The 17,937-nt window shown below is 53.4% G+C and overlaps 1 protein-coding gene across 2 annotated transcripts in view; it reads right to left on the bottom strand.

Moving 5' to 3' along the window:
• COL2A1 (collagen type II alpha 1 chain) overlaps positions 1-14,097 on the bottom strand; it is a 30,628-nt gene extending 16,531 nt beyond the window's left edge. The window contains exons 1-17 of one of the 2 annotated variants that reach the window (XM_017652717.3): positions 13,674-14,097; positions 9,437-9,646; positions 7,963-7,979; positions 7,726-7,758; positions 7,591-7,623; positions 7,440-7,493; positions 7,190-7,291; positions 6,154-6,231; positions 5,481-5,525; positions 5,328-5,381; positions 4,899-4,952; positions 4,108-4,161; positions 3,680-3,733; positions 3,500-3,553; positions 3,168-3,212; positions 2,592-2,645; positions 37-81 (exon numbers count right to left, since the gene is read on the bottom strand). In XM_017652717.3, coding sequence (XP_017508206.2) covers positions 37-81; positions 2,592-2,645; positions 3,168-3,212; positions 3,500-3,553; positions 3,680-3,733; positions 4,108-4,161; positions 4,899-4,952; positions 5,328-5,381; positions 5,481-5,525; positions 6,154-6,231; positions 7,190-7,291; positions 7,440-7,493; positions 7,591-7,623; positions 7,726-7,758; positions 7,963-7,979; positions 9,437-9,646; positions 13,674-13,758 — 1,071 coding nt within the window. In that variant the 5' untranslated portion in view covers positions 13,759-14,097. The remainder of the gene's footprint in view (positions 1-36; positions 82-2,591; positions 2,646-3,167; positions 3,213-3,499; positions 3,554-3,679; positions 3,734-4,107; positions 4,162-4,898; positions 4,953-5,327; positions 5,382-5,480; positions 5,526-6,153; positions 6,232-7,189; positions 7,292-7,439; positions 7,494-7,590; positions 7,624-7,725; positions 7,759-7,962; positions 7,980-9,436; positions 9,647-13,673) is intronic. The other variant, XM_073214873.1, reaches the window with a different exon arrangement.
• Between the last annotated feature and the right edge of the window lie 3,840 nt (positions 14,098-17,937).

The following is a 17,937-nucleotide window of genomic DNA, read 5'->3' as shown; positions in this document are numbered from 1 at the left end:
ACGCAGGTAAACCTGCTGAGGATGACGTGAACTCACCGGAGGCCCTGCAGGGCCGGATTGACCGTCATTGCCCCGGGCACCCTGTGAGGAGAAGGAGGCAGCCATTGTAAAGCACATCCAGCCCCTCCCTGCCCACAGCACCCCCCCCCACACACACACAGAAAATGGGTTCCCTAGGGCTGAGTGTGAGCTGGCAAGGTGTGAGCTGAGGGACAGCTGGGGGAAGGGAGTGGCCTTCAGACCCCACACAGTGGCTCCATGAGCAGGTACTCAGGGGCAGCAGTGGGCTTGTTCTCAGCCTAAGCACAGGTTGGGTACTTTCCCAGCTATTCTGTTTCTTAATTTCCATTTAGAGCCCAGATATCCTCAGCTTCAAGGCTGAGTTATCATTTAAGAACTCGGTGAGTTGGGCCAGAGGAAAATGACACAGAGGCAGCACGTGACTCGGCGCCCCGGCCTGCGTGCAGCAGGAGTGCTTTCAGGGTGTGGTCACCCTCCTTGGTGAGAGCCTGGTCAAGGCCTCCCCTTGGCTTACTCCAGGGTGTCTCTGTACTCTGCCCCCCACTCCACCCCAAACAAATTAGAACAAAGATGCCCACAGGATGTCTGCCACATGCCCAGGAAGAGGCTCAGTGATGGGGACAGGTCACCAGCACGGCCCAGGGACCACATCTGAGTTTGCACCTCAGAGACTCCTTCACACAGGAAGGCAAGGCTCCCAGGTCTGTCTTTATAGGACTTGCCCTTGGAGGGTTTTTCCTGGGTTTGTGCCAAGCATCCTCCAGTTTCTCTCTCAAGGACCCTCAGGCTGCTGGGAACCTTTATGCAAACTCAGGAACCGTTAGGCCAGGCTGAGCTGGGCCCAGCACCCGAGGGCAGGCCAGAAGGCGACCTTCCGCTGCTGAGCCCTGCCTGCCTGCCCAGCCTCTTTCGGCTGAAGGAAAGGATGCTTTAGGGGGGAGGTCATATTTTAAAGAGGATTCCAATCTTCTTCCCGGCTATGGCCTGTTTCTCCCGACAGATGCTCCAGGTTGGCATAAACAGGAAAGCGAGAGAAGACTTAGCAGAAAAAACATCAGAGGGAACATAAAGCCTCAGCACTGGCCAGAGCCCCTTCTGGGCTGGCCTGTCTGTCTGGGAAGCTCTGGAGCAGCCTTCCCCCCAGGCACTGGCTGGAGGAGAGGCCCAGACACAGGCCTAGGTGAAGGGCAGCTGCAGAAAGGCCAGTGCTGGGCTGGCACCTGCAGCCCTGCTTGCAGCACAGCTGGCGAGAGGGCAGAGGCCAGCCCACGGTGAGCACGTGACTGCAGTAGGGCCAGCCCAGCCCAGGCCCCGGCCCAGCCTGGACACCAGGCCTATACTTGAAAAACCATGTGACGTTGTCGACCTTTTAGGCCAAGCTCTTTGCACACCCTGCCAGCCTGACTACTGTGGGGGCAGGAACCAGCAAGAAGCCACGAGAAACAGGCCTGCCGTGCCCAGGAAGGAGGGAGAACAGGGGTGCCCCTCACAGGGCACCAGGATCCATTAGGCTAGGCCCAGCTGGGCCCAGCACCTGAGAGCTCCAAGCCTGGCCAAAAAGCCACAGGCCAGGTCCTGATAATCTGCAGAAATAGTGTTTCCTGGCAGGCCCAGTGCTCTAATCCCCACACACAAAGTGACCCTGGGACAAGGCACTTCAGTGGCTCTGTTCAGGCTGCTTGTTATTTCATGGGTCTGTTTCTGAGGGAAACTTCTGCCAAGCAGATACATTGTCTGAAAAACAGCACAACGGAGAGAGGTGGATTTACTCTTGCAAGGGCCTGTGAGGAGGGGCCCTGGGGCTCGTCTGGTGAGGCATGAAACGGGCAGAAAGCGTGATCTCCCTGGAACACACTCTCATCACACCACCCTCCCGTGCGAGTGCCGGCAAGGGCTTGCTACTGCTAAGCAGCTAGAGCTAAACACCTGCCCCTCCACTGGCTGCAGGTTGGTCCCCTCGCCCTCAGCGTCCCACGAGCTGGAGGCTGCAAAGCCTTAGCTGGCCTTCCAGAGCCTTGGTTTCTTTTTGTGCAGAATGGGGAGAACAACAGAATCTACCTCCCAGGGTTTGAGGGAAGACTGGATGAGGCGAAGCGCATCAGGAGTCACACAGGAGGTGCCCATGAAGGGGCACAGTATATACCCATCTCCCTAGCAAGAGCAATGTCAAGTGTGACAGCCCATGAGTTGATGCTAGATTGTCACACTTCTCTAGGGCATCATCTGAGCAGCCAAAAGACCAAAACACAGCCCAGTACCATAGCGAATTTAGGTCTGTCCCTCCATTCAAGCTGGACTGACCGGGGAGTAGGTGGGGCTGCCGAGGCGGCTACCTGAGTAATCCAAGCTGATTAAAGAGAGAGTTCTAACCCTCCCACCACCTGCCCGCCTCCTTCAGACCCCAACTGGGAAACTGATGGGCACATCAGAGTGCCGCTTCATGGGTGATGACACTCTCTACACTTCACTGGGTGGTTCTGATGGTCAAGCAAACTAACTTTCTATTGAAGTGCCTTGCAAACTCTAAAGCACTGGACAAGTGGCGGCTCCTGGCCTTGTCAATCACTCACCGCAGCGCCAGCAGGGCCAGTGCGTCCTCTCTCACCAGGCAGGCCACGGGGACCCTGGAACACACACCAGGAGGGCACATGCACAGTTGGCTCAGCGACACTGTGCTGTCACCCTGACCCGCCGTCCCCTCCAGGCCCCCAAGGGGAGGGAGCCTGCATGCACCAGGGGCAAGGGGTGGGTGCCCTGACCCCTGGCCAGCACTCCTGAAACCACACCAAGGCTTATTCTGCCTGGGTGGGACACCAGGTGCTCCTGTTGTTACCTACTGGAGCCTTGTTACACATCTTGTTTCTTGCAATAGAGGAGCTCCCAAAATGTTCAGAATAAACAGAATTTTCAAAAATCAAAGCACACTTTAAGTGTGGTAGCAGGGTTATTTCAGGGAAATGTTGGTAAAATCTTGACCAAATAATCTATTTGATGCATTTCACTTTTTGCTCCTAATCAGATCAAATCTACAAAACTGTCTACTTTGCACCCAGGAAGCAGTGGTAATTATAGCTGAGCCCTCTGCCAGGCAGCAGGTGTGTCTGAAGTGTCTGGAGGCACTCCTGGGGGGCGATGTTCATACTCACCATGGGGCCTGGAGAGCCATTCTCACCTGGAGAACCACTCTCACCCTGGAAAAAAGACACAGAGGTCAGAGAAGGGGACCCCACTGCCAGCCACCAGGAAACTCCCAGGGAAGACACTGAAGGCTCAGGCTATCTCAGCACTGACACCCGCAGACTGCAGTCCCCAGCTCTCCAGGCCCGGTGTTCATCCACCAGGACACGGGACTGGGTGTCCCCAGGCAAAACTGTCCTGATGTGCTAACTCCACCAAGCTCATAGCATCTCCTTCTGGAAAGAAAGGCTTCTCTCTGTCCCCCTCCATCCCCCATTGCTGCGCGCCTCTTGGCCCTTACCTTTACACCTGGGGCGCCAGCCTCTCCCTTAGCACCATCCAGACCGGGGTAACCCTAGGGAACAAGAGAACACATTCAATCACTCTTCTGCGGGGCCCAAATAGGAAGACTTATGCCCCCAAATGCTTTCTCTTCCCTGGGCAATTCCTTCCTTCCAACACCATCACTCACGATACTTACTCTGTGACCCTTGACACCAGGAAGGCCTGGGGTTCCCGGGAAGCCGCGAGCACCCTGCAGTCCAAAGAGGAGATGTTTAGGGCACCCAGTAGAAGCAGTAAAGGCTACCCTGTGCTGCTAAAGAAATTGGAGAGCCAGCTCCCCTGGGCCCTGGAGCAGTCAGAAGCTGGCCCTCAGACAGCTCTCAGCAAATCTCAGAATGCCCCTTAACATGCCTCAAGCGGGTAGAAAAATAACTGCCTAGCCTGCCACAAGTTAGGGTCAGAAAGGTCATTGTCAGCATGGAGGCAGGATCTAAGGAGGGCCTGCTGGAGTTTTGTTTTAGAAGTGAGCTAACTGAAATAGGTGAGCTAGGTGGGACGCCACTGCGTTGTGTTGAAGGAGGGAGATTCTGGGAAGGAGGTTTGAGGCTGGGAAAAAGGCTTTACCTGAGGGCCAGGAGCGCCTCTTTCACCAGATTTTCCAGGCTTTCCAGCTTCACCCTGAAGGGAGAGAGATGTGCCTCAGCTTCCTCAGGAGATATGCCACTGCACACACATCAGAGCAGCAGCACACCTCCAGCCGGCCATCTGTGCCTTTGGCCCCCTGCTTACTCATCCTCCTCCCCTCCTTCTGGTTCCACACTTCCCTCAATGCCTTTCCTGGGTCACGATGTGTCCTTTTGGAAAGCCGTCCAGGGCATGGGCAGGCTCGGCCAGCTCCCTGGGTGGACTTCCCTTCACTCCTAGCTCTGCCATCTGGGCTCTCACTCCTAGAGAGACTTTACTGGCTAATGCCATTCATAAGGGGAGCTCAGTGCCAGCTCTTGTCTCTGTACTCCGTTTGCATCCTCTGCAGACATGCTGACTCAGGCTGGGACCTCTCCCGACTCATTCGCGGCCAAGATGATGTCGGGCTATTGAGTCCTCCTGCTTTTGTTTTCCCTCCTCAATGGCTGGTTCCCCTTGTGCTTTCCCTCTTCTGCCTCTCATTTCTCAATTTCCCTTCCTGGAGCTCATGATATTTTAATTATTTCCCTTCCCAGTGGGTCCAAAGCAGTCCCCAGGGCACTTGCGAGCTAAGCATCAAGTGGGAGTGTAGACGGTAGACAAGGTCTGAGCCTCCTGCTGACCACTGTGGGCCAGGCCCAGGGCACTCCCCCGGCTCCGCCCGAGCCCACGCCCTCTCCAGGCCCTTTCACACGAGGCAGCCACGCCTTTGGCATCTCAGGCACACTCACATCATCGCCAGGTTTTCCAGGAGGGCCAGGAGGACCACGAGGACCCAGGGGACCCTGCCAGACAAAGTGAGAGAGTTTGAGGGGAGGTTAGAGGGGGAGGACACCAAAGCAGTGGACCACACTTTGGGACTATAACTTTTGGAAGCTCTGTGATGAGAGAGTAAAGGTTCAGAGCGGATATAGTGGGAGGCGGTAGCCAGCACGGGCCCGGGCGACCCAGAGAGGACCCTGCTAAGATGCGGTCCCTGGCGCCATTTGCTGCCTGTAGTCAGGTCGCATCCCATGGCTTAGCCACATCCGTATTTCCTCTGGGACCCTCCACTGTGGGAAAGTGCTGGGCGGACCCAGGGAGGTGATAGCATGGGGGGCCTGAGTCCTACACCATCAGAGGCTCCCCAGGAGGAGGGCAGGGCCCATGCAGGGACTCACAGAGACACCAGGTTCCCCTGGTTCACCAGGATTGCCTTGAAATCCTTGAGGGCCCTAAAAAGTAAAATGAGAACGCCATGAACCCCCACGGACTGACGCCAGAGATCTTGAGGTCATCTGTGCTGCCACAGAGAGGAAAGACCCACTACTTACCGGAGCACCAGCAGGGCCTGGAGGTCCTCGAGGTCCCATGGGGCCCTGGATTGGAACAGAAAAGGAGGACATTTACTGGAAATGCCTCACCAGTGGCCTTCAATGTGCCACCTTCCCCCAGCCACCGGCCCAGATGAAGGACAAGGAGTGATTCTGTGGACAGGGGCCTACAGTGGTGGCTCCCTTTCAATTCCCACTTCCCATGAAATGATCTACTTTTATTTACAGGTACCACTGGACAGAGAAGCTGGCCTTGCTTTATCCTGGACAGCAGCCATGTTTACTAAAGTCTGAGTTTCATTTAGCATGTGCCAAGTCGGAGCCGCAGAGCTGAGACTTCCTGCAGGAAGTCTTGTGGATGCTGGGGAACAGTGGCTGCCATCTGCATTCTTCAGTTCTCATTCCAAGAGCAATAGCAGCTCGCCTTCTAACAGATCAGCCTATATGCACCTCTCCACCCTCATTCTTCTCAGTCACTCCAGAGCATCATTAAAACTGGCATCCATTGCCATTAAAAGACTAATGCTTTGGGCTAACTAAATGGGAGGTTACGTAACTGGTGGGGAGAGCTGTTCTAAGCAGTTATTCGTAAAGTGAGATTGTCAGATTCTCTGGCTCTGCTAAGGGCCACCTCCTGCCACTGTGGCTCCAAAGAACTGGCGTCTGTTCTCACCATTGGTCCTTGCATCACCCCCATCTGGGCGCCACCAGCCTTCTCATCAAATCCTCCAGCCATCTGGGCAGCAAAGTTCTGCAAATAAACCCAGCAATATTAGAAGCTTGAGAGGTCCCAGATTTCTTCCTCTTGGCTAGGTAAACTGTATCTGGAGAAAAAAAATTCTATTTTAGATGAGCTCTAATTGTTGGAGACTAACCTAGCATTGATCAGCATGACAGAAGATTCCTGAAAACTAGTTCTGGGAATGTGTCACTAGACAACGGTATCATGTCATTTCCCCGGAAGAAGAAGTGCTATTTGGAAAAGTATTGGTTATTTGCACTTCATTTTATAAAGTTATTCTTAAAATTCTATAATATTAAATTCACTACTTAACATATATTGAGAAATATGACTCAAATATCAGTTTCAAAGTTTTTTTCCCCCAGGATTTAATGCCCAACAAAAGACTAAAGTCAGAAGCCTTGAACTATTTCAGTAAGTCTGTGAGCCATTTAAGTTTAAGAACTCAATAAATAGCAAACATCAAGATGGCAAACCTGCAAAAACTGGACAATAATGTAATTTGTTGACTGGTTTGATTCCAGAAATGACTTTAACCACACACCTTCCCTCAGCGGCGCACTTTCAGGAGAATGAATGGCTGCTCGGGATGTACTTGGCAAGGAGAAAGATTAAATGTCTTCCAAGGACCCTCTTCTTCCAGGGAATTATAGGTGCCTAGTCATCCTCTCCCTCAAGCCTCAGACCCACTCCCAAGCATCAACCACACCGTACAGATGCCAGGAAGCCAGGTAACTGAAGATTCTCTTTGCAGAAACCCAGTAAGTGAGAAAAGTCATCCCTCAGTGCCACAGTCTCATGCCTGATATGTGGTCCCGCTGATCACAGGCCTGGGGGAGAAGCCCGTGGGTGGGCTATGTACACACTGCTGGCTGCCCTGGGAGCCTGCCAGGTAAGTGTGAATAGCGATTTAGAAGCCACATTTCTGGAGGGACAGCCTGAAGGAAGGGGACATAAGGATACTTACTCCACCAAGGCCAGGGGGGCCTGGGGGGCCAGGAGGACCAGGGGGGCCAGGATTTCCAGGGGTTCCAGGCTCGCCATCTCTGCCACGAGGTCCAGGGGCACCCTTGGCAGAAAGAGAAAATGGTACCAATGTGAAGCAGTGTTTATGCAAGAGCCACCTGCCCATGGCTGCCCTTGAGGAAGTGGCTGGGCACACGGGGGCTGGAGGACCTGGGGAGCCCACAAGGGCCAGGCAGCCTCTTTCAACTCACTTTTTCACCTTTGTCACCACGATCACCTCTAGGTCCCTGTTCACCTGCAGGTCCCTGGAGGTGAAGAAAATGTTGAGATGACAGCAAGGCCAGGGGCCAACAGATGAGTAACTCAAGGAAAGATGGAAAAAGAGGTTTCTCCCTTTCTTACCTGTGGCCCAGGAGGTCCCTTGGGTCCTACAACCTGTGAGAGAGAGACCCACAGGGTGGCAAGTTAGAGAGGCCCAGGGAAATGACCCAGGTAGCCCAGTAGATGCATCATGGCATGAGAATGATCTGTACTTACATCCTTGATGTCTCCGGGTTCTCCTTTCTGTCCCTGAAACATGACACACTCTCAGCACTGGGCCCAGCAAGCCCACCAAGCCCGGAGCACAAAACCCTGCCCAGCAGCCCCGTATCGAGGTGCTCTCTTAACAACCTCTGATGATGTCTAAAAAATCACAGGTGGGATGAACACAACATTGATTCTGAAGAAGCAAATAAAAAGGCAAGAGCAAAAGCAAAAACAAAGAGCTCTCACCTTTGGTCCTGGTTGCCCTGCAGGTTGAAAAAAAATAGAAGAGGAAAGCTTCATTAAATGGTAAGTACAAGTTCTTGTCACTCACTCTTTAGGATTAAACCAAAATAAAGGACACCACCGGGGAAGGAGGTGGCTTCCCATCCCTCTGTTGAGGGGTTAGGGTCATGAGGATCCTGGGATTGCTGAGGTCCCATGAGATACAGAGATGACCCAGACTTTGCTATTCAAAAAGCAGTTATTCAGCATGCAAGAGAATGAAGCAGGGGCAGACGAAGAGGGAATGAAGAGCACAAGATCCAATCAGCCACCCAGAACAAAAGCAGCAGAAGCTGGCAGGAGGTTCAGTTTTTTCTTTCCCCACAGCGTAGGAAGCCCTTCCCACGGCTCCCTCCCTGTACCCTCAGAAGAAGAGTTAGGTAGTTACAAAAGTCTTACATTCGAGCTGGGGCTCCTTGAAGCAAGCACAAAAACAAAGCAGGGCACAGGAGTTATTGAGGGCACTGCAGCCAGTGCTGTCCCAAGCCAACCACCCACGCCTCCTTGTAGCAGGGGAACAGTAAAGGCAATCAGTGCTTCACTCACACAGACCCCCTCAGAAAAGGTCTGAGGGTCTGGACCATAAGAGCAGCTTTCCAGGGTTGGTGAAGTGTTAAGAAAAAGCAACTTCTCACTGGCCTTCCAACTGTCTTCTCTTCTTGAGCAGGAGGGGGACAGTGAGGGCTGCCCAAGAGACCCAGACATGCATCCCTACCTCCCCTACGGAGACAGGGCATGTGTTTGCATGCTTGGGATGGGTCACCTACATACATATCATCTCCCAGCACTGGTTCTAGCTTGGAGTTAATAACAACCCACCACAGTGCGGGCACATGGGGCTCCATCCCAGCCCTACACCACCCTTCACCAGCGGGTCTCCCAGAGCCCAGCTCCTCCTCCTATTAACTTGCTGCTTAACTGGTGGTCAATTCCAAGAGAGGTAAAATAAAAAGGAAACTGCCACCAATTTCAGAGAGGGAGCCTGCCCTCTCTGTTTCCCTGCTAGCCAGCAGAGGTTTCTCCATGCTGAAGACCATGTGTTTGGAGGTCTTCTAAGGAAGGAGAAGACAAGGTATGGGTGATAGAGGAGGAATTACTCTGTGGTTTGGCTTGGCCAGATGGAGCGTTTGATCTCTTGTGGCTCTAGCAATTTGCAGAGATGATTCTGGATATGACACTTTTGTGAAATCATGCCTGTCCTACCCTGTCTTGGATGCACAGGTTTGGGGGTGTCAGGTGGGAAAGGACTCCTCCAGTGTCTCAGGCTCACTCAGCTTCACCCTGCAAGTGAGAAGTGGCTTTTTCTGTCAGCCTCAGCCACTGGGGACCCATGGATAACCAGCCCCTCCACTTTGCAGAGATGAACAGCATCCATGGGAGGGCATTTGCGGCACCTGCAAGTAATTTATTTATGTGGAACAGGAAATAAATAAATTACCACCACTGGCAGTGGCGAGGTCAGTTGAGCAGACAGGGCAGCACTCTCCGAAGGGGGTCTCGGGGCTGAGGCAGTCTTTCATCTCTTCACAGATTATGTCATCGCACAGGACAGTCCCAGTGTCACAGACACAGATCCGGCAGGGCTCGGGCTTCCACACATCCTTATCATTATACCTCTGCCCATCCTGCACGCAGCTGCCAGCCTTTTCTGCACCAAGGGTGGGGCCGGGGAAGCAGAGAGTGAAGGGAAGGAGGGGATGGGGAGCCAGAAGGGAAAAAGAGAAAGAGGCTGTAGTCAGCTCGACATAATTCAAAGGCCAAAGAATGTGGGCCTGGCCACCAGAACATAGAGAACTTGAAACTTATTTTTCTAAGACATCATTCATTCGTCCATGTACTCAACAAATATTTACTGTATGCCTTGCACTATGCTGTCTACTCACCAGTGAAAAATATTGGCCCAGCAATGACAATGAGGAGGGCTACTGTATGGTATTCTGTCCCACATCTGGCATGGGGGAGACCCACTGATGGGGGCAGGGCAAGGGCAAGTTAGGTGGCAGCAAGAGATGCAGCTCTGAGTGGGCACCCAGGGACTGCAAAGATGGAGGAGAGGGGAAAATGGACACCCCACCCCCACCCCTAGCACAGGAACAAAGCCCTTCTTTTTCTGCCTTCCTCTAGGAATTACGGGATTTGCTAAATACAACTGACAGCTAAAAATTCAGAAGGTATGTAGAAAATGCTACCCACAAAAATTAGAATCTATGAACAGCCAGGCTCCAAAGTGTGTTGATGTGTGGTAGGAGTTGATAAAAGGAGGAGCTATTAGAATTAGCATCTTGTCCCATTGTTGAAACCACATTGGGATTAGGTTTAGGACCGATTTGAAGAGGAGGATAAACCCATTCGAACATACACTTAGGACCCAAAGCTAATAAAATGCGTTGGGAGGCAAGCAGGGCCAAAGGGCCCCCAGGGCTGACCTCTAGCTGTAGTCCCTGGAGAGATCCTGCCTCCCTCTGAAGAGAGCGCACCAACTGTGGGGTGGAGAGGAGGAGAGCAGGGGCTTTGAATGCCTGACCTGGGCTAAGATTAGCCAGTCCAGGCCTGGCCTCCTCCAAATGCAGGCCAAGACCTGCTGGGACTAGTCCCCCTCCACAGCGTCCTGTGGTCTAGGATTCACCCTGCACGTGGACACTGCTGACAAGAGCGCCCGGACAGCCAGAGCGCCAGGGCCGCAGAGCCCGCACCACGTGCTAGGGAGCGCCCAGCGCTGTTTTTCTCATCAAAATCCCCAAAGCAATGGCAGCCGCAAGAGATAAATAATAGTAAAGAGTCACAAACCAGGTCGGCGGAGAAAGAAACAGGCTTGCCCCCTGCCCTTTAAGGAGACTGAAAAATCTGAAGATAAACCTTTCTTTTTTCTTTTCCACTAGAAGAAATCCACTCAGCCTTTAGGCAGGATTATCACTGGGAAGGTAGGAGTTTCCCAGGGTTCGTGCAGAAGCTGCTGGTACCCACCCACAGCTAATACAGGAATTGCGGAAGGCGGTGGGGAAGCAGAAAGAGCAGAAGTTAGTGGTCTCCGGTCGGGACTAAAGAGGCGCGCACCTGAGCCCAGGAGGGCCCAGTATCGACAGAGAGGAAAACGCTGGGAGAGGGGGCTGCACCCGAATGCGGATCGGATTTCCCCTAGAGGGGCGGCCGGGGGATGGGCGGGCTTCGGGGCGGAGCCAGGCCAAGCCGAGAGAGAGAGCCGCTGGGTGTCTCTTTGTGGTTGAGGCTATGGACACGGCTCGCTTCACAGACACGGGCGAGTGAAAAGTGGGATTAAATGACTGCCCCAGAAAGGAACCAGCACCGAAACCGGATCCCTTAGGTGTGGACGGAGCAGCCCAGCACCACCATAATTGCTGTTCCAAACGGCTGCGGATAGCATCCCGGCGCGCCCGATCCGGTTCCCCTCATTACCGCAGCGCCGTATAAGTGATTCTTTGTAGCAGACCAATTAAAAAGTTATTTCTTTCGGGGAACTGTTTTGCTTCGCCGCATCTTTGCGCAGGATTGGAGCCCGGGAGGTGGCGGCGGGCGGGCACAGGGAGCCACTGTGGGAGAGGGGGTCGGGGAGTCCAGGGGAGCCCACCGGACCTCGCCTCTCATGAATGGGGCTTTTCTCGAGAGCACACAGAGCCCGATTCACAGGTCTCCGCAAGGAACCCGTTTAAATAAATACGGGCAGCGTTTCAGCCCCATCTGGAAGCCATCGCTGCCAATCCCCCAACGCAAACAAGCCTCACAAAGGAGGATTGAGGTCTCTCGGCTGAGCGGAGGGGCACCTTTGCAGGCGAAGGCTGAGTAATGCAGATGTGGGTCAGAGACGCCGCGGCCAGTAAGTTTCTTCAAATTCGTGGAAAGATGGGAAGGAGGGGCGTGCCCCAGCTCCAGGTTCCTGCCATTCCTGACGTCCACGCGGACTGCGCTTTCTCCACGTCACATCTTTGGGTCCACTGACCCGGGGGAGGGGATTACGGAGCTGCCAAGCGCCAGCGCGCAAAGTCGTCGGCTCCAAAGCACTTCCCCGGGGAAGAAAAGAAGTACTGGGAGATTTGGTACCAAGAACCTGGAATTCACTCCCTCCAGGGAAAGTGCGGCCGGCGGGGAGAGCGCTCTGCCACCTAAGTGAGCGCCTCCAGTATCAGATGGAGAATTTGGGGGGATTTAGAGTCACCCAGGTAATTCCATTACGCGCTGAGGCAGAGGTCAGTCAAGAAGACAGCTTTGTGGGTGTGCACCAGCAACTTTAGAACAAAAATATAGAGCCGGGGCCAGTTAAAGACACACCGTGTTCCAACAAGTGCCTGGAAGCTCTCTGCCAGTTTAGCGCACCAACCCACCGCGGGGCCAGAATCTGCGACTCCGCCGCGGGGCCGGCTCCAGGCCTGTCCTGCCCTGCTCGGCCACTCAAAAACGGGAAGGGCCCGGGCCCACAGCCTTCCAGACAGTCTCTGGAGACATTATGGAGGTTGGCGAGCCCTCATACAGCCTCGTCGGCAGAGGGACTTTGATTCTCCCCTCCAGAAAAAAAAAGTTTCCCCTGAGATTGATTTACAGTCTGTAACATACAAAGACAGGCCTGGAATCCCAGCCGTGGGAAACGTGCCCAAACACGTGGGGTGGCGGAGCTCTCTCTACCTAACACACTTTCCAGGCTTCGTTTGTCCTGAATATAATCCCAGACGGTAGGACTTCACCGAAGAGGCGATGGAAAGGTGCGGTCCGAACCGCCTCTGGACAAGACTGGGAACTGTCATCTCTATATTCAGCTGAAATTGTTATGACCTCGACCAGTCGTACCCTCCTCCCCGCTGCAGACAGCCACACACAGACACAGCCCGCAGCCTGGCTTGGTGAGCTCCACGGACTTAGAAAGGGACTCAGTGCAGTGCCTCGGAGGGGGCTGGGGGTAAGACCGCAGGGAGGGGGTGCTATTCTCCAGGGTGTTTGCATAGCAGTCTCTTTGGAATGTTATCGCCTTTCAGATGGCCTCTCCGACGGAAAGTTTCCGTACCCTTTAGAGGCAGGGGGAAGGCCAAGATGTGGAGGAGGGCTGCACCTTGCTCCAGGGCCAGCCGGGAGGAGGAGGGAAACCGCGGGAGGCTCTGAGGTCTCAGAGGGCTCTCGGAAGCCTTTCTTTGTGGCCTCGGATTTCAGCACACCAGTTTCAGAGCATCTCCTTTGTCTAGCTCCCCTTTGAGCCCTCTGGCCACCAACCCTTGGGCACGACTGTGAAGTCAACCCCTTGGAGCTTGCTCACTCCTTCGCTCGTGCTCTTCTTTCCTACTTCTCCTAAGATCGAGGAGCCCCGTTCTCATTTGCTGCTTCGACAAGCAGAGGTGTGTGCGTGTGCGCCTAATTATCAAAGCTGGTGGAAAAGAGCTTTCTTAAATCTGTGCACAAACCTCTCAGCCCACACTTCCCATGGTTAATAGTCCTGCGTAACTTGAGGACCTGCAAAAGCCTCCAGCCGCGCGACCCGCCCGGGGACGCTGGGGCGCGGCGCCAGACTTGCCGAACTCCGCGGGCTGAGCGCCGCGCATCCTGAGCCCAGAGCTCGGCGCGCCGTGCTCTCGGGAGTCGGCTAACCCGGCCCGGAGGGCTCCAGAGCAGGAGGGGCCGGCGAGGAGGGCGTGGAGGCACGGAAGGGCGGCAGGCAAGGGCGGCGGGCGACTTACGGACATCTTGGCCGTGACACCGAAGCGCAGCGGCAACGAGCAGCGTCAGCAGCACCAGCGTTCGGGGCGCCCCGGGGCGGGTCATGGCTCAGCGCGGGGCCTGCGGAGCCGGCCGAGCGCAGCGCAGCGAGGCGGCAGGAGCACGGCGTGGTCCGGGTCTCACCGCGCCCTCATGCAGGAGGCCCTCGCAGCAGGAGAGGGGCAGGGGACCCGCAGCCCACGGCGCTCTGCGTCTTCTCCCCGCCGCGGCGCCCGTTATATGCGCCCGGCCGCTCTCGAGGCTGGCGAACGCGCCCAAACCGCGGCCGCCCCCGGCCCCCCGCGGGGCTGTAACCTGAGACCCCGCCCTCGGAGCCGTCCTGGCCGCGCCAGAGCCCGCACCTGCCGGGGTCGGACCCGTCCCTGCTGGCGTTGCCGCCCGCCCCTCACCCCTAGGGTCCGAGTGGCCTGATCGGGCGGGGCTCGGCGCCTGTCCTCCCGGCTGCCCCCTCCGATCGCAGGAGCTGCGGGCTGCCCCCTCCGACCGCAGGCGGGAAGGGGGGCCTCCGGCCCTCCCCTCGGAGTCCTGCCCGGATTGGAGGGGCGGGGGGTGTTTGCAGAGGCACAGGCCGGGAGCCCTAGACTGTGGACGGAAAAGACTCGGGAGGGTGGAGGGAAAGGGGGAGAAAGGAGTAGTGGGGGAGGGAGAGGAGGGCACTGCGTCCGGGACCTCGTAGGGGGGCTTCACAGGGAGAGCCCGCGAAGGTACCTGGAGTTCCAAATCTTGGACACTTGCAGCTAAGCCAGGTTTGGGGGGCTGTCCCGACCTGTCTTCTAGCCCTTTCCGGGGACACCTGTGCTCCAGGCTCCTGCTTGGTTTTTGGAACGACAGTCCCCAAGCCCCTCCCCCATCCAGCACTGCGATGAAAGAGCCTCCTCTGAGCCCTGCAGACGTTGGCTGGAGCAATCGCTGGGAAAGGGGCCTGTGTGTTACTGCACAGAGGGAGACCTGTGCGAAGATGAGGGAGGCAGGGCAGGCCCTGGGAAGGGGGTCCGAGGAGCCACCGAGGACACAAGAGACGAGACTAAACCGCGCTGCTGCCGAGGTGGGGACAGTCTAGTTCCAGGCCCAGACGTCGTGTCTGCTCTTCCTGGCTGGGCTCCGGGAGTCTCCGGGGGAGTGGGCACCGCTGGCCCCGGCTGAGCAGTTCTGGCAAGGGATGGTGGGTCACTGCTGCAGCCCTGTCCAGAGAGGGAGGAGACCGCTCCAGCTGGATGGAGTTCTGTGAGCCAGAGGAGAAGCCAGAATTTCCTAGCTGGCTTCCTGGCCCTCGCTTCCCACCTCACCTCACCTTTCCCGTGAGAGCCCTCTAGCACCTTTGCCCAACTGCTGTCTTCTCCCTGGGGCTCAGCTGTGCTCTTCTCCTGGCTCCTGTTGTCTACACTGATACCAGGGAGAAAAAGTCCCAAACAGAACCTCTTCCTCTTGAACAGATAGTTTTCTGACCCTGAGGACTGTAAGATCCCTCAAAGAACTTTAGGCAAAATGCACACTCTCATGAAACTCAGATTTCAGGGTCTGACTTAACCAGAAGTCCCTCCCCAACAGTGGGATTTCTGCAGTGCTTTCCTCCTGGACTCTAATTAATATAGTTTAGATATTGTATTTCCACCACCCAGACCTCAGGCTTCCACAGGGGCTTCAAGTTCTCCTCCCTCACCCCACTTCCTCATGCTTTGAAGCTCCCTGGAGTGGAGCCCGACGTATTGGGTAGAGTTAACTTCCATGCAAGCTCCATGGCTGGAAAGAGAAAGGATTTCCATTGTTTAAAGACATGCCTCCACTTTTGGCCAGTCTGGATGGAGGTAGGTGAAGGATTAAACCACCGGTTCCAACTTCTCTACCTGCCATGAGCCTTCCTTAGCTCTTCCCCTCCTCCTGTTCAAGGCTTTGCATTAAGTTCTGAGCCTTTCACCATCCCCAGCCTCTGCCAGGAGAAAGCTGACTTCATGTCCGCAGTCCCATGCCCTCCTGGAGAAATGGTTCTGTTTTCTCCACCTGAAAGGTAGAATAACCAAATCCCACACATTTCTCAAGACTGCCTAGGTTAAAGCTCCTCTGAGAAGCCTTCTCTGATATCTCTAGGATGTAATGTCTCCCTGCTTTCCTGAATCCCTCTGTCATCTATAGCCTGGATCCACAACTACACTTTAAGCTACACACGTTTTTTTGTGTGGTTTGCATTTCCCCCACCTCTGATATTCATTGTTCTTATCTTATAAATAAGCCTGGAAGCTCCTTGGTGACAAGAATAGTGCCTGGCACAATGTTAGCACATAGGAGGGTTTAGGTAAACCCTTGTAGAATAATGCATTTAGATGCTAAACATGATTGATTTTATGATAAAACAATACACAGGCACCTACAAAGCTAGGCATTCATAGAACTGACCTTAAATACCAGTGGTCATAAAAATTCAACAACAAAAAAAAGTTTTGTGCAAACACTAAAATATATGAAAAAATGGAGCCCTATTTCAAAGCGATCTAGTTCATGGGTGCAAAGTGCTACATACAAACATGAGTTACTAAGTTGCTCTTGATTTCATCCTCTAACTCTGTGATTCCTCTTAGCTAGTGAACTGTGTATGCATGTAAGAGCTCTGGATTCTTTCCAGTAATCATAGTTCATCTGTGAATACAAAGCTTAATTCTCTACTCCCCACAGCAGGGGAGAAAGGTTTTTCATCAGAGATGGGAATTGACAAAAGCAAAATAAAATTTAAAATTTAAATTGAGAAAGAAAGTCTGAAGTCAACTAAACACCAATATTAGTATTTTACCCATCCATGAATCCAAACAACTACAATTTGAAAACCTCTAATTTGTGACTCAGGCTGAACCATATGTGGCAAAAGAAAAAAAGTGAATTAGTGATCACTCACCCATCAGTCTCACTGTCGAGAACATAGCCAGGAAACTTAAAAGAAGGGCAGATAAGACTGTGAGCCTGGAGAGAAGCACCACTTTGAATTCTGAGTAGCAGAATTTGTTATGTACTAAAGCTTATGCGTTTTATGTATAGGAGATTCCTCTTACTCTCTGTCTCTAATTAATATAGTTTAGATATTGTATTAACAGGTAGTGTCATCTGACCTCGCCAATTAGATGCAGAAAAATAGAAGTAAGATAGGAAAGCTGCTGTTGGATGAAAACACAGTAAGAACAGCAAGAAGGGATAATAAAAGAGGAGACAGAAAAGCAATATGAACCCAACACAGTGGATAGAAACATGGAGTCCCAGGCCGGCAGGGTGGGGTCAATAGCTCTGTAGTCCTCAGCGCTTCTAGGCAGCGTCCTGATTACAGCATCTGCTGTGGTCCCTGCAGTTCATAATGATAAAGTCACATGTCCAATAAAAGGTTAGTTTTTTGTTTAATATGGTATTTTTAAGAAGCAGACTAATATGTATTAAATTTTAGAAAGGTTTCCATTAAACACAATGAAAATAAATGTTTGTTCACTTAATGAGAAAAATCTCATATTCTAGCAGTGTTGGGTAGATGAGGAAGTACTACAAGTTCTAGAATGTAGACCTGGAATCAAAGGGCTGCTGTTTTCCCCACCTGGTGGAAGAAGGGCATCCGAGGCTGAGGATGAAGGTTCCACATGGCCTTCATTATGCACTTTAAGGTCAGCGTGCCTAACAGTAGGAAGAACAGTTAGGAACTAAACATACTCAATCAGTGTATCTAACCCAAATCAGACCAATTGAGTGAGACAGAGGGATTACACCAGTCATTTTGTGCTGTGTAGATAAAACAACTGTTTCACCATTTTTCCCTCTTTTGGGGAAATACTAAATTTAGACCTTTGTAGACACAGCCTTACTGGGAAAGATATTTGTAGGTAGACTGCAAAGAAAAGATCTCTTTCACTCTCTCTACACAAATCCCTTTTAAAAACAGTGATAAAGTGAGGAAGGACTCATATTCCAAAGAGGTAAACCCACCCCAAATATAGCAGGTGGTGAATTCATGCACTTCACCAAGCCTTCAGCCTCACTTCACACAGCCCGCTGCAGTGGAGGGAGAGCAGGTCCAGCTACCTTAGGGACAGTCAGCTTCTGTTGGTTGGGCTCAGTTCAGACATCTTTTCAAGAGGTGTTTATGTTTTCCCTTGGCATTTTGGGGGCAGGGTAACAGGATCAGGACTGTCCAGAAGAGGGTTTCCAGATTTATGGTGTACATTCCATTCGGTAGGAGAGCATCAATGTGTTACTATG

Source organism: Manis javanica, chromosome 10, assembly GCF_040802235.1.
Source record: "Manis javanica isolate MJ-LG chromosome 10, MJ_LKY, whole genome shotgun sequence".
Classification (NCBI taxonomy): Eukaryota; Metazoa; Chordata; class Mammalia; order Pholidota; family Manidae; genus Manis; species Manis javanica.
This window is presented reverse-complemented; position numbering and strand designations above follow the sequence as displayed.